Source organism: Amphibalanus amphitrite, unplaced genomic scaffold (assembly GCF_019059575.1).
Source record: "Amphibalanus amphitrite isolate SeventyFive unplaced genomic scaffold, NRLGWU_Aamphi_draft 000123F_arrow, whole genome shotgun sequence".
Taxonomy (NCBI): domain Eukaryota; kingdom Metazoa; phylum Arthropoda; class Thecostraca; order Balanomorpha; family Balanidae; genus Amphibalanus; species Amphibalanus amphitrite.
In genome coordinates this window covers 487,632-503,586 of record NW_024881618.1, presented here as the reverse complement: position 1 = coordinate 503,586, position 15,955 = coordinate 487,632, and the positions used below count along the sequence as shown (strand labels likewise).

Sequence of the window (15,955 nt, the reverse complement as noted above, 5' to 3'; positions counted from 1 at the left end):
CTTTTAAGTAGGTGCACGGTCATTGAACCATGTTTAGTTGACGTCTAGTTCTGGCGGAGAAGTCAGCATCCTTCTATACCTACATACATACATAGTTATGTAACGGAGCGAATTACACGGACATTCAAGACCGTAACGGGAAACGGAAATATAACAGCTTCAAGGTCAAAAAGTCTTAAATAATAGTGCGTTTGGAGTAAATGAGACAAAACGAAACCAGATTCGGTAATTGCGGAGTACTCTCTCATCTTAGAGCATGCAAGAGATACGTACTGTCAAAGAAATCACCCATCATTTTCCCAGTCTAACAAGTTCAGGATGACAGCACATTTGCTCACCAGGCTGGGATGAACACACCAGTAAGTCCAGTTAATTTCTATCCGCCTAATCTACAAACAACTACATATAATCTGTTTACCTAATCCGTTCAGCCCTCCCGTCCCTCCGAGCCAATCTGGAAGGAGACGCCGCTGGTCAGTAATTAGCCCGGCCCTCGGAGCCTCCCTACCTCAGAGCTTCGTTTACCTCCTCCCTCGGTAAGCACATTTCCTCCCACGCAGTCGGCTGGACGTCTCGCATCGATCGCAGCCCTGCCGGGGGCGGTACCTATCCACCGGCACGGTGGAGAGATGAACCGTGAACGGGCGGACGGACTCCCTATCGACATAGTATAGGATCGCGACCCTAGCGGAGACGGTTTCTATATACAACAGTGGAGAGAGGTGAACCGTGAACGGGACATATGAACTCCCTACGGGACAGACGAGTTCGGCTATCGATACAGTAGTTATGGTATAACATCGCAGCCTTAACGGAGGCGGTACAACAGCGGTGAGGTGAACCGTGAACGGACCTTCGAGCTCCCTATCGATACAGTATACCGCCGGTATCGGCAGTCCGGCATTGTTCGGAAGGTTCCACACAACATATATCATACATAAACTACCAACCAATTAGCTTCGTTCTCGCATTACTCGTAGCTGTGAGCCGAGCCCCCGTCACGGACTCCGTAGGCACCGTTAGATTTTACTTATATTCAATAAAAATGGTAAAATTGACCTTGTGCTCATAATATCGGATAAATTAATTGAAAAATTGTAATGATGATACTGTGCCTTGATACTCGTGTCATATTGATTCTACATGTGCTAATATGGATGATGACAAAATCCTTAAAGCTTGATCTTGTAACTGGTAAAGTCTGAACTACATTATTATATGGATGTGATGTAGGCATTTAAGGCAAACTTCACGTATTCATTCCCTCTACGAATAAGGGTGCACTCATTCCCTTGTAAGCGCATTAATAATGAATCGATTATCACATTATCCAGCGAGTGCAATTTTCCCAAATAGCCCATGTTTATCCGCAAGTTTAATTTCATGGCAACGTTTAAGCAAACGTACGAGGTTAAGTACGATCCGTACGATCTTCCTCGGCCCACGGCATGAGTCTCGCGAAATTTCTGCCTTGGCAGCGCTGTTTATGTAATATGTAAGTTGTGCTTTGCCTGGATCTGGGATGGCGTTGGATGCTGTTACAATTACATTGTAACATTAAAATATGTACATCGAATCCAAGCATAGCTACTTCTCCGCGCCATGGCTGGAAGGGCTTTTTTAGGCTTGCCCTCTCAGGGTGGAGAATAGGTATAAAAAATAGCGAAGCCCTTATCAGACTTATTGTTATCTATCATCTTAACTGACATGGATACACTGAACGAGGTCAAACTGTCGACCTGGAGTCAAATCTGAGAAGCAAAAGCAAAAGAGAAAGAAAAAGCGAAGAGGTCAATCAGATCAATTTTCAGGTAATTGAAAGTTATGGAGTATATTTTCCCATAACAGAAAATTTGACCTATGATAACCTCTGGTGACCTATGATGACCTTTGACCTTCGCTATTAAATGACCGAGGTATACTTGACATTTTTGTAATAATTTTGACGAAATTTGACGGACTCGAACACAAGTAGTCGGGGATTCAGTATCCTATCGATTGTATACAGCAAATAGCTAAAAAGTGGAAACGATGGGCGACATTTTTCAACAACGCCGAGCGAAATCGTCTACGCTTTTAGCGCGAGTGCTCGGGAATAGGCATCTCCGAAAGAGGGATATAAAAAACGGGTACAAAAAAGGCAGCTCGTATCGTTCGCAGCATACTGTTGTAATGCTGCTGCAATGCTGCAATGCTTTAGCCGGGACGCGCTATTCAGCGTTGGCCATCGCCTGCGGCCCGCGCTGCCTTCCGACGGCCGTGAGTTGAAGTGGCCCCAACATGCCCCGTCACGGTCGAGGCGCCGCTGGGAATATCACAACCGAGATACGTGACGGAGCCTAGCACATGACAGACGCGTTTTTAACGTCTCGCATGAAAGAGAGGTGGCACAATGGAACAATCGTAGGATGGTTAATGCTCCAGGCATCAGGGCGCGACAAGATTCCATAACGACCATGAGATAGTAAAAAGTGCAAAGACGCGTTGCTCGCACGCCGAAGCTGATGGATCATGGCGTTCCTATACTGCCTGCAATACATGATGTGTAGCACGCCATGTAGTGCCTAGTGCCTACCTCAGGGCCTCGGCTAAGGAATTTTGACTGGTGGGCCACTTGGGCAGCGACATGGACTGACCTTCGTAGCCATAGCCCCCCCCCCCCCCACCCCATTTTCGATTTCTCCCCAGATTTCGGCCACTTTATTCCGCAAAGAACGTCAGGATGGCATTAAAAAAAAGTAAAAAAACGGGGCTGGACCCCCCCCCCCCCTCCGACTCTTCAGAGAGAGGAGAGAGTAGTAGGGACCCACAAACCTCTCAGTGGTGATACTCCGGCGGTGCACATAAAATCGCACAAGTATGCACAAAATATTGACGCAGATTATAAAACTTTGGACGATAACTTACGGCCGGTCGGATGTTAAAAATCAGCGAGCCCTGAATGGATCGCTCGCCGACTGGTCGGAGATTCGGAAGCGGTCGGACGGGATCGGGCGTTGTCGGGTGGATCGGGAGGAATTGTGAACAGCACGAGTGCAACTTTATATATAAAGTGGGTTGTAGCAGGAACCCCAAAAGGGGGTTGTAACAGCAACCCCAACATCTCTGAAAATGATCATTAAGCCTATTGGTGTCGCATGGAAGAGAATTGACTCAAAAGCCCAAGCGCACTGCGCAACCCTAATATTTTCTAAAAAAAAAAAAAAAAACTAAGTGATGTACACTTCTGGTGAACAGTGTCCCAAACTTCAGATTTCTCTTGGGTGTCTGAGTGGAAAATTCTATAGCCACGCAAAATGTGAGAGTGAAAAATTATCCATTCTTATTCTTGAGTGTCATCTTCAGCCCAAATGAGAAATTTTTGGAACGCTGACTGTGAACGGTTCGAAATTCGTCCGACTGGTCAGATGTGCGACTGCAAGCATCATACCGGTCGTGAAGACGCATAATATCGCTTGCAGACTTCAATCGGCTGGAAGTTGCCGACACTACCTCTAGTTTGACCCTGGCTTATATCGTGTCTATCGGCGAGCCGTCTGAGATCGCTCGCAGGCTTAACCCCGACCGTCTGAACTGGTCTGTTCTTTATTCGTAGTTTTTCTTGTAACCGACTGGTCTGCGGCAGATGCTTATGTGACTGCAACCACTCGATCGATCGGAAAGCTTGCAAGAACTCTCGCAGACCTCGATCGGCAGGAAGCCGCCGACACTATCTGTAATTTACAGAGGCAGACGTCTTTCACGATTATTACATAAAATTCAAAGCCTCGGTCACACTTCACCGGATTGGATCAACGGACGAGAAACGGACGAGAACTGTCAGCGTCCGGTGATGTCCGTTTGTTTTTGTTGGACGTCCGTTTGTCATCCGTTAATATCCGTTCCATGTCCGGTGGTGTCCGGTTGAGCACACCGGACACCACCGGACATGGAACGGATATTAACGGATGAGAAACGGACGTCCAACGGAAACGAACGGACATCCCCCGGACCCCGGACATCACCGGACGCCGTCCGTTTCTCGTCCATTGGTCCAATCCGGTGAAGTGTGACCGAGGCTTAACCTACGGCTGTCTCAAGAAACCGGGAATGGTGATGGTATTAGGCGGGCAACGACGATCAAGTTCTTACTTTTACTAAATGCAACAATGTAGTAGGGCCTCTGTCTCTGTCTGTATCACAATGTTACCTACGTCGTGATGTAAAATGTGAAAACTTAGATTTTTCGGAAAAAACTGGTGGGCCAAATCTTTGAGGCTGGTGGGCCATTTCGGGTCACTGGTGGGCCATTTGGCCCACCAGTTAACATGTTAGCCGAGGCCCTGGCCTACCTAATGTCCGTCAAGACAGCCCGGGCCCATCTTCAGCCCAGATTCGGCACGCCTCGAAACCACTTGAAACTCGCACATAACAGATCTCTTGGGGTAGACAATACATTTCCAAAACCATTCGGCGTCGCTCCTAGCCATTTGAACTGTAGATGTCAACAAAGGTCACGACTCCTAACTTTGCACAGCAGATTGTGCCCCCCCCCCCCCCCCAGTGGAGCTAGAGCGCTGAATATGTCCCCATACGACTCGTAGTCGTCATGACCTAGAGCTACATTTCCACAACCGATTTCACCCCTAAAGGTCACGCAATGACCTTAGGTCAACCCATGTCTACTTGGGTATTTGCACCTATCGATATTCGATAATCGAGTGCATTAGGTACTAGGTAGGTATGTAGATATCTACTCTGAAAGTCAATGAATGAGCTCAGCAGGCTCTAGCAACCAGCAAGGTCCAGGGTTCGCCCTACTCCACCCTCATTTCCATTATCCATACATATTACATTCGGACCAGCAGTGCCGGTGTTCGTGCCGGCCACGTACCGCCGGCGGCGCGGTGCGTCTGTTGGTCCCGAACCGTGAGCGCGCGCGGCGCACGGGCGGCCTGCCCAGTGCCCACCCCGGTAAATGTCAAGTTTAAGTCCTAAGAAGATTTCATTGATAAATTTTTCATATTTTTACATTATTTGACATCCTGAATCCAAAAATGATACTCATATGTCTCGCAAATAAAAGAAAAAAACATAATCAAACCTGACCTAACCTTACCTACTTACCTATAACCTACCAACCTACAACCTACAAACCTACCCTAACCTAACCTAACCTACAAACCTACCTACCTACAACCTAAAACCTACAAACCTACAACCTAACCTAACCTAAAACCTAAAATTTTTGCTGTTTCGTATTCGTATCAAAAGCGCCACAATTGTAGTTAGGACCTAAACTTGACATATACCGCCCACCCCTCCCTCCCTCCCGGCTCCCGGCTCCCGGCTCCCGGCTCCCGCTGTACGCACACGTGGCCGACATACCTGTTTGGGAGGCGGCCGCACGGCCGGCTCGTCGTCGGAGGCCATCTTCATCGCCAACGGCGGTCACCCGGTAGGATTATATAACCGGAACAACAATATCACCGCGGGACGCCGCACCGCGAGGACGACCCACGTGACGCTCTTCCAACCTGAACCCGACTTCTCAGCGCAGTCTCGCAGGTGAGCGCGCGGTATCCCACCCTCTGTCTCACAGCCCGTGATGAAACGGAGGATGAAACCGCGCCGCTCGCGACCCTCAACACGCACACCGCGGCTCACTTCCTTCCCCTCGCACGCGACGACGTTCGCCCACGAACGCAGCCGATCTGACGTCTATCAATTCAGCAGCAACGAATATCAGCCTCACAGCAGCATATTTCGGGGTCTTTCGATTTGGCTGAAAATCGGTATACAGGGCCTCCTCGATGCGCTGATTCCGAAAATGTACCTATTTGGGGTGGTATTTTGCACCGTTAACGAGTTAACGGCCATTTAACATTTTAACGGGAACCGGCGGGGTCTTTCGATTTGGCTGAAAATCGGTATACAGGGCCTCCTCGATGCGCTGATTCCGAAAATGTACCTCTTTGGGGTGGTATTTTGCACCGTTAACGAGTTAACGGCCAGTCAACATTTTAACGGGAAACAGCGGGGTCTTTCGCTTTGGCTGAAAATCGGTATACAGGGCCTCCTCGATGCGCTGATTCCGAAAATGTACCTCTTTGGGGTGGTATTTTGCACCGTTAACGAGTTAACGGCCAGTTAACATTTTAACGGGAAACAGCGGGGTCTTTCGATTTGGCTGAAAATCGGTGTACAGGGCCTTCTAGATGCGCTGATTCCGAAAATGTACCTCTTTGGAGTGGTATTTTGCACCGTTAACGAGTTAACGGCCAATAAACATTTTAACGGGAAACGGCGGGGTCTTTCGATTTGGCTGAAAATCAGTATACTGGGCCTCCTCGATGCGCTGATTACGAAAATGTACCTCTTTAGTGTGGTATTTTGCACCGTTAACGAGTTAACGACCAAATAACATTTGAACGGGAAACGGCGCGGTCTTTCGATTTCGCTGAAAATCGGTACCTATACAGGGCCTCCTCGATGCGCTGATTTCGAAAATGTGCCTCTTTGGGGTGGTATTTTGCACCGTTAACGAGTTAACGAACCGTTAACATTTCAGCAGCATATATCGATTTCAGCAGGAAATTTTCGGGGTCTTTCGATTTGGCTGAAAATCGGTATACAGTGCCTCCTCGATGCGCTGATTCCGAAAATGCACCTCTTTGGGGTGGTATTTTGCACCGTTAACGAGTTAACGGCCATTTAACATTTTAACGGGAAACGGCGGGGTCTATCGATTTGGCTGAAAATCAGTATACAGGGCCTCCTCGATGCGCTGATTCCGAAAATGTACCTCTTTGGGGTGGTATTTTGCACCGTTAACGAGTTAACGGCCATTTAACATTTTTACGGGAAACGGCGGGGTCTTTCGATTTGGCTGAAAATCGGTATAAAGGGCCTCCTCGATGCGCTCATTCCGAAAATGTACCTCTTTAGGGTGGTATTTTGTACCGTTAACGAGTTAACGACCAAATAACATTTTAACGGGAAACGGCGGGGTCTTTCGATTTCGCTGAAAATCGGTATACAGGGCCTCCTCGATGCGCTGATTCCTAAAATGTACCTCTTTGGGGTGGTATTTTGCACCATTAACGAGTTAACGAACCGTTAACATTTCGGCAGCATATATCGATTTCAGCAGCAAATTTTCGGGGTCTTTCGATTTGGCTGAAAATCGTTATACAGTGCCTCCTTGATGCGCTGATTCCGAAAATGTACCTCTTTGGGGTGGTATTTTGCGCCGTTAACGAGTTAACGGCCATTTAACATTTTAACGGGAAAAGGTGGGGTCTTTCGATTTGGCTGAAAATCGGTATACAGGGCCTCCTCGATGCGCTGATTCCGAAAATGTACCTCTTTGGGGTCGTATTTTGCACCATTAACGAGTTAACGAACCGTTAACATTTAAGCAGCATATATCGATTTCAGCAGCAAATTTTCGGGGTCTTTCGATTTGGCTGAAAATCGGTATACAGTGCCTCCTTGATGCGCTGATTCCGAAAATGTACCTCTTTGGGGTGGTATTTTGCACCGTTAACGAGTTAACGGCTATTTAACATTTTAACGGGAAACGGCGGGGTCTATCGATTTGGCTGCAAATCGGTATACAGGGCCTCCTCGATGCGCTCATGCCGAAAATTAACCTCTTTAGGGTGGTATTTTGCACCGTTAACGAGTTAACGAACCGTTAACATTTCAGCAGCATATATCGATTTCAGCAGCAAATTTTCGGGGTCTTTCGATTTGGCTGAAAATCGGTATACAGTGCCTCCTCGATGCGCTAAATCCGAAAATGTACCTCTTTGGGGTGGTATTTTGCACCGTTAACGAGTTAATGGCCAGTTAACATTTTAACGGGAAACGGCGGGGTCTATCGATTTGGCTGAAAATCAGTATACAGGGCCTCCTCGATGCGCTGATTCCGAAAATGTACCTCTTTGGGGTGGTATTTTGCACCGTTAACGAGTTAACGAACCGTTAACATTTCAGCAGCATATATCGATTTCAGCAGGAAATTTTCGGGGTCTTTCGATTTGGCTGAAAATCGGTATACAGTGCCTCCTCGATGCGCTGATTCCGAAAATGCACCTCTTTGGGGTGGTATTTTGCACCGTTAACGAGTTAACGGCCATTTAACATTTTAACGGGAAACGGCGGGGTCTATCGATTTGGCTGAAAATCAGTATACAGGGCCTCCTCGATGCGCTGATTCCGAAAATGTACCTCTTTGGGGTGGTATTTTGCACCGTTAACGAGTTAACGGCCATTTAACATTTTTACGGGAAACGGCGGGGTCTTTCGATTTGGCTGAAAATCGGTATAAAGGGCCTCCTCGATGCGCTCATTCCGAAAATGTACCTCTTTAGGGTGGTATTTTGTACCGTTAACGAGTTAACGACCAAATAACATTTTAACGGGAAACGGCGGGGTCTTTCGATTTCGCTGAAAATCGGTATACAGGGCCTCCTCGATGCGCTGATTCCTAAAATGTACCTCTTTGGGGTGGTATTTTGCACCATTAACGAGTTAACGAACCGTTAACATTTCGGCAGCATATATCGATTTCAGCAGCAAATTTTCGGGGTCTTTCGATTTGGCTGAAAATCGTTATACAGTGCCTCCTTGATGCGCTGATTCCGAAAATGTACCTCTTTGGGGTGGTATTTTGCGCCGTTAACGAGTTAACGGCCATTTAACATTTTAACGGGAAAAGGTGGGGTCTTTCGATTTGGCTGAAAATCGGTATACAGGGCCTCCTCGATGCGCTGATTCCGAAAATGTACCTCTTTGGGGTCGTATTTTGCACCATTAACGAGTTAACGAACCGTTAACATTTAAGCAGCATATATCGATTTCAGCAGCAAATTTTCGGGGTCTTTCGATTTGGCTGAAAATCGGTATACAGTGCCTCCTTGATGCGCTGATTCCGAAAATGTACCTCTTTGGGGTGGTATTTTGCACCGTTAACGAGTTAACGGCTATTTAACATTTTAACGGGAAACGGCGGGGTCTATCGATTTGGCTGCAAATCGGTATACAGGGCCTCCTCGATGCGCTCATGCCGAAAATTAACCTCTTTAGGGTGGTATTTTGCACCGTTAACGAGTTAACGAACCGTTAACATTTCAGCAGCATATATCGATTTCAGCAGCAAATTTTCGGGGTCTTTCGATTTGGCTGAAAATCGGTATACAGTGCCTCCTCGATGCGCTAAATCCGAAAATGTACCTCTTTGGGGTGGTATTTTGCACCGTTAACGAGTTAATGGCCAGTTAACATTTTAACGGGAAACGGCGGGGTCCATCGATTTGGCTGAAAATCATTATACAGGGCCTCTTCGATGCGCTGATTCCGAAAATGTACCTCTTTGGGGTGGTATTTTGCACCGTTAATGAGTTAACGGCCATTTAACATTTTAACGGGAAACGGCGGGGTCTTTCGATTTGGCTGAAAATCAATATACAGGGCCTCCTCGATGCGCTGATTCCGAAAATGTGCCTCTTTAGGGTGGTATTTTGCACCGTTAACGAGTTAACGGCCATTTAACATTTTAACGGGAAACGGCGGGGTCTTTCGATTTGGCTGAAAATCGGTATACAGTGCCTCCTCGATGCGCTGATTCCGAAAATGCACCTCTTTGGGGTGGTATTTTGCACCGTTAACGAGTTAACGGCCATTTAACATTTTAACGGGAAACGGCGGGGTCTATCGATTTGGCTGAAAATCGGTATACAGGGCCTCCTCGATGCGCTGATTCCGAAAATGTACCTCTTTGGGGTGGTATTTTGCACCGTTAACGAGTTAACGGCCATTTAACATTTTAACGGGAAACGGCGGGGTCTTTCGATTTGGCTGAAAATCGGTAGACAGGGCCTCCTCGATGCGCTCATTCCGAAGATTTACCTCTTTAGGGTGGTATTTTGCACCGTTGACGAGTTAACGACCAAATAACATTTTAACGGGAAACGGCGGGTTCTTTCGATTTCGCTGAAAATCGGTATACAGGGCCTCCTCAATGCGCTGATTTCGAAAATGTGCCTCTTTGGGGTGGTATTTGGCACCGTTAACGAGTTAACGAACCGTTAACAATTCAGCAGCATATATCGATTTCAGCAGCAAATTTTTGGGGTCTTTCGATTTGGCTGAAAATCGGTATACAGGGCCTCCTCGATGCGCTGATTCCGAAAATGTACCTCTTTGGGATGGTATTTTGCACCGTTAACGAGTAAACGGCCATTTAACATTTAAACGGGAAACAGCGGGGTCTTTCGATTTAGCTGAAAATCGGTATACAGGGCCTCCTCGATGCGCTGATTCGGAAAATGTACCTCTTTGGGGTGGTATTTTGCACCGTTAACGAGTTAACGGCCAGTTAACATTTTAACGGGAAACAGCGGGGTCTTTCGATTCGGCTGAAAATCGGTATACAGGGCCTCCTCGATGCGCTGATTCCGAAAATGTACCTCTTTGGGGTGGTATTTTGCACCGTTAACGAGTTAACGGCCATTTAACATTTTAACGGGAAACGGCGGGGTCTTTCGATTTGGCTGAAAATCGGTAAACAGGGCCTCCTCGATACGCTCATTCGGAAAATGTACCTTATTAGGGTGGTATTTTGCACCGTTAAGGAGTTAACGACCAAATAACATTTTAACGGGAAACGGCGGGGTCTTTCGATTTGGCTGAAAATCGGTATACAGTGCCTCCTCGATGCGCTGATTCCGAAAATGTACCTCTTTGGGGTGGTATTTTGCACCGTTAACGAGTTAACGGCCATTTAACATTTTAACGGGAAACGGCGGGGTCTATCGATTTGGCTGAAAATCGGTATACACTATACAGGGCCTCCTCGATGCGCTGATGCCGAAAATTTACCTCTTTAGGGTGGTATTTTGCACTGTTAACGAGTTAACGGCCAGTTAACATTTTAACGGGAAACAGCGGGGTCTTTCGATTTGGCTGAAAATCGGTGTACAGGGCCTTCTAGATGCGCTGATTCCGAAAATGTACCTCTTTGGGGTGGTATTTTGCACCGTTAACGAGTTAACGGCCAATAAACATTTTAACGGGAAACGGCGGGGTCTTTCGATTTGGCTGAAAATCAGTATACTGGGCCTCCTCGATGCGCTGATTACGAAAATGTACCTCTTTAGGGTGGTATTTTGCACCGTTAACGAGTTAACGACCAAATAACATTTGAACGGGAAACGGTGCGGTCTTTCGATTTCGCTGAATATCGGTATACAGGGCCTCCTCGATGCGCTGATTTCGAAAATGTGCCTCTTTGGGGTGGTATTTTGCACTGTTAACGAGTTAACGAACCGTTAACATTTCAGCAGCATATATCGATTTCAGCAGCAAATTTTCGGGGTCTTTTGATTTGGCTGAAAATCGGTATACAGTGCCTCCTCGATGCGCTGATTCCGAAAATGCACCTCTTTGGGGTGGTATTTTGCACCGTTAACGAGTTAACGGCCATTTAACATTTTAACGGGAAACAGCGGGGTCTTTCGATTTGGCTGAAAATCGGTGTACAGGGCCTCCTCGTTGCGCTGATTCCGAAAATGTGTTTTTTGTATGGCATTTTTCACCGTTACCGAGTGAACTGCCAATTATCTTTTTATTAAGGAACAGGTCTTTCGATTTGGCTGAATGTTAATTATTATTTTTGTTATCCGTATCGCGGTACTTTACACGCTTGGCGATTTCATTTCTTAGAAACAACCTTTGACGTAATATAATAACTTTATTTTCAACGCTTGCGGATCCAGGGGGCATTTACATAGGACCATGCCCTTCCAGCGTGTTTGCCCCCTCCCCACAGACCCGAGGTTTAATATTACGCCCAAGGTGGTGCATGGAAAAAAGGGGCTATTTCGGCCATTTGCCCCCCCCCCCAAAAAAAAAACTTGCGGCTGGATCCGCGAATGATCTTCATCGTTGAGCCGTTGACATGCTTTTTTGGCTCTTACATTGCATTACGATTAGAGATGTCAATCGAATACCAACTTTTTGGTATACCGATACCAAACCGATACCAACTTCGTATTTGGTATTTCAAGGATAATGCATTTGGTATTTTGTTGGTATTGTGAATCGTCGCTAACGTAAAAGAGGCTGTGAATTCGGTAAAAAGTTGGTATTTCCCTCAGTTTCTGAAGTTGGTTTGGTTTTGGTATTTTCCTATGGTTATTGTTGGTATTTGGTTTGGTATCGGTATCACGATTTTCTGTAACTGACATCACTAATTACGATTACACAAACACATGCCTCGCTTGGTCTTGGAAAAAAACTCTCCCGGAAACAGAGGCCACACCAGTGAGCGCTCCCTCGCGCGCTCACTCCCACGTAACTCACGATTCTCACAATTCACTCGTCAAGACCCTGTACACCGATTTTAAGCCAAATTCGAAGACACCGAAAATTTGCTGCTGTAATCCATATATGCTGCTGAAATGTTAACGAATCGTTAACTCGTTAACGATGCAAAATACCACCCCAAAGAGGTACATTTTCGGAATCAGCGCATCAAGAAGGCCCTGTATACCGATTTTTAGCCAAATCGAAAGACCCCGCCGTTTCCCGTTAAAATGTTAATTGGTCGTTAACTCATTAACGGTGCAAAATACCACCCCAAAGAGGTACCTTTTCGGAATCAGCGCATCGAGGAGATCCTGTACACCGATTTTAAGCCAAATCGAAAGACCCCGAAAATTTGCTGCTGAAATCGATATATGCTGCTGAAATGTTAACGGATCATTAACTCGTTAACGATGCAAAATACCACCTCAAAGAGGCACATTGTCGAAATCAGCGCATCGAGAAGGCCCTGTATACTGATTTTCAGCCAAATCGCAAGACCCCGCCGTTTCCCGTTTAAATGTTAATTGGTCGTTAAGTCGTTAACAGTGCAAAATACCACCCCAAAGAGGTACATTTTCTGAATCAGCGCATCAAGAAGGCCCTGGACACCGATTTTCTGCCAAATCGAAAGACCCCGCTGTTTCCCGTTAAAATGTCAACTGGCCTTTAACTCGTTAACGGTGCAAAATACCACCCTAAAGAGGCACATTTTCGGAATCAGCGCATCGAGAAGGCCCTGTATACCGATTTTCAGCCAAATCGAAAGACCCCACCGTTTCCCGTTAAAATGCTAATTGGTCGTTAACTCGTTAACGGTGCAAAATACCACCCCAAAGAGGTACATTTTCGGAATCAGCGCATCGAGGAGGCCCTGTATATCGATTTTCAGCCAAATCGAAAGACCCCGCCGTTTCCCGTTAAAATGTTAATTGGTCGTTAACTCGTTAACGGTGCAAAAAACCAACCCAAAGAGGTACATTTTCGGAATCAGCGCATCGAGGAGACCCTGTACACCGATTTTAAGCCAAATCGAAAGACCCCAAAAACTTGCTGCTAAAATCGATATATGCTGCTGAAATGTTAACGGATCGTTAACTCGTTAACGATGCAAAATACCACCTCAAAGAGGCACATTTTCGAAATCAGCGCATCGAGAAGGCCCTGTATACTGATTTTCAGCCAAATCGAAAGACCCCGGCGTTTCCCGTTAAAATGTTAATTGGTCGTTAACTCGTTAACGGTGCAAAATACCAACCCAAAGAGGTACATTTTCGGAATCAGCGCATCGAGAAGGCCCTGGACACCGATTTTCAGCCAAATCGAAAGAAGTTGCTGTTTTCCGTTAAAATGTTAGCTCTCCGTTAACTCGTTAACGGTGCAAAATACCACCCTAAAGAGGTACATTTTCGGAATCAGCGCATCGAGGAGGCCCTGTATACCGATTTTCAGCTAAATCGAAAGACCACGCTGTTTCCCGTTAAAATGTTAATTGGTCGTTAACTCGTTAACGGTGCAAAATACCACCCCAAAGAGGTACATTTTCGGAATCAGCGCATCAAGGAGGCCCTGTATACCGATTTTTAGCCAAATCGAAAGACCCCGCCGTTTCCCGTTAAGATGTTAATTGGTCGTTCACCCGTTAACGGTGCAAAATACCACTTCAAAGAGGTTCATTTTCGGAATCAGCGCATCGAGGTGGCCCTGTATACCGATTTTCAGCCAAATCGAAAGACCCCGCCGTTTCCCGTTAAAATGGTAATTGGTCGATAACTCGTTAACGGTGCAAAAATACCACCCCTAAGAGGTACATTTTCGGAATCAGCGCATCGAGGAGACCCTGTACACTGATTTTAAGCCAAATCGAAAGACCCCGAAAATTTGCTGCTGAAATCGATATATGCTGCTGAAATGTTAACGGATCGTTAACTCGTTAACGATGCAAAATACCACCTCAAAGAGGCACATTTTCGAAATCAGCGCACCGAGAAGGCCCTGTATACTGATTTTCAGCCAAATCGAAAGACCCCGCCGTTTCCCGTTAAAATGTTAATTGGTCGTTAACTCGTTAACGGTAAAAAATACCACCCCAAAGAGGTACATTTTCGGAATCAGCGCATCGAGAAGGCCCTGTACACCGATTTTCAGCCAAATCGAAAGACCCCGCTGTTTCCCGTTAAAATGTTAACTGGCCGTTAACTCGTTAACGGTGCAAAATACCATTCCAAAGATGTACATTTTCGGAATCAGCGCATCGAGAAGGCCCTGTACACCGATTTTCAGCTAAATCAAAAGACCCCGCTGTTTCCCGTTAAAATGTTAACTGGTCGTTAACTCGTTAACGGTGTAAAATACCACCCAAAAGAGGTACATTTTCGGAATCAGCGCATCGAGGAGGCCCTGTATACCGATTTTCAGCCAAATCGAAAGACCCCGCCGTTTCCCGTTAAAATGTTAGGCCGTTAACTCGTTAGCGGTGCAAAATACCACCCCAAAGAGGTACATTTTCGGAATCAGCGCATCGAGGAGGCCCTGTATACCGATTTTAAGCCAAATCGAAAGATCCCGAAAATTTGCTGCTGAAATCTATATATGCTGCTGAAATGTTAACGGATCGTTAACTCGTTAACGATGCAGATCACCACCCCAAAGAGGCACATTTTCGAAATCAGCGAATCGAGAAGGCCCTGTATACTGATTTTCAGCCAAATCGAAAGACTCCGCCGTTTCCCGTTAAAATGTTAATTGGTCGTTAACTCGTTAACGGTGCAAAATACCACCCCAAAGAGGTACATTTTCGGAATCAGCGCATCGAGAAGGCCGTGGACACCGATTTTCAGCCAAATCGAAAGACCCCGCTGTTTCCCGTTAAAATGTTAACTGGCCGTTAACTCGTTAACGGTGCAAAATACCACCCCAAAGAGGTACATTTTCGGAATCAGCGCATCGAGGAGGCCCTGTATACCGATTTTCAGCCAAATCGAAAGAACCCGCTGTTTCCCGTTAAAATGTTAATTGGTCGTTAACTCGTTAACGGTGCACAATACCACCCCAAAGAGGTATATTTTCGGAATCAGCGCATCGAGGAGGCACTGTATACCGATTTTCAGCCAAATCGAAAGACCCCGAAAATTTGCTGCTGAAATCGATATATGCTGCCTAAATGTTAACGGATCATTAACTCGTTAACGGTGCGAAATACCACCCCAAGAGGTACATTTTCGGAATCAGCGCATCGAGAAGGCCCTGTATACTGATTTTCAGCCAAATCGAAAGACCCCGCCGTTTCCCGTTAAAATGTTAATTGGTCGTTAACTCGTTAACGGTGCAAAATACCACCCCAAAGAGCTACATTTTCGGAATCAGCGCATCGAGAAGGCCCTGTACACCGATTTTCAGCCAAATCGAAAGACCCCGACGTTTCCCGTTAAAATGTTAATTGGTCGTTAACTCGTTAACGGTGCAAAATACCACCCCAAAGAGGTACATTTTCGGAATCAGCGCATCGAGAAGGCCGTGGACACCGATTTTCAGCCAAATCGAAAGACCCCGCTGTTTCCCGTTAAAATGTTAACTGGCCGTTAACTCGTTAACGGTGCAAAAT

The 15,955-nt window shown here is 46.3% G+C and overlaps 1 protein-coding gene across 4 annotated transcripts in view; it reads right to left on the bottom strand.

Moving 5' to 3' along the window:
* The window catches only part of LOC122381604 (glucose transporter type 1-like), a 72,988-nt gene extending 67,297 nt beyond the window's left edge, over window positions 1-5,691 (bottom strand). For 2 of the 4 annotated variants that reach the window (XR_006256557.1, XM_043365977.1), the window contains exon 1: window positions 5,368-5,514. Coding sequence is in view for 3 of the 4 variants with exons in the window: in XM_043365977.1 (XP_043221912.1) it covers window positions 5,368-5,418 (51 nt within the window). In the remaining variant the exon portion in view is untranslated. Of the gene's footprint in view, window positions 1-5,367 lie in introns of all 4 variants that reach the window. The other 2 variants (XM_043365975.1, XM_043365976.1) reach the window with 1 other exon arrangement.
* Window positions 5,692-15,955: the final 10,264 nt, after the last annotated feature.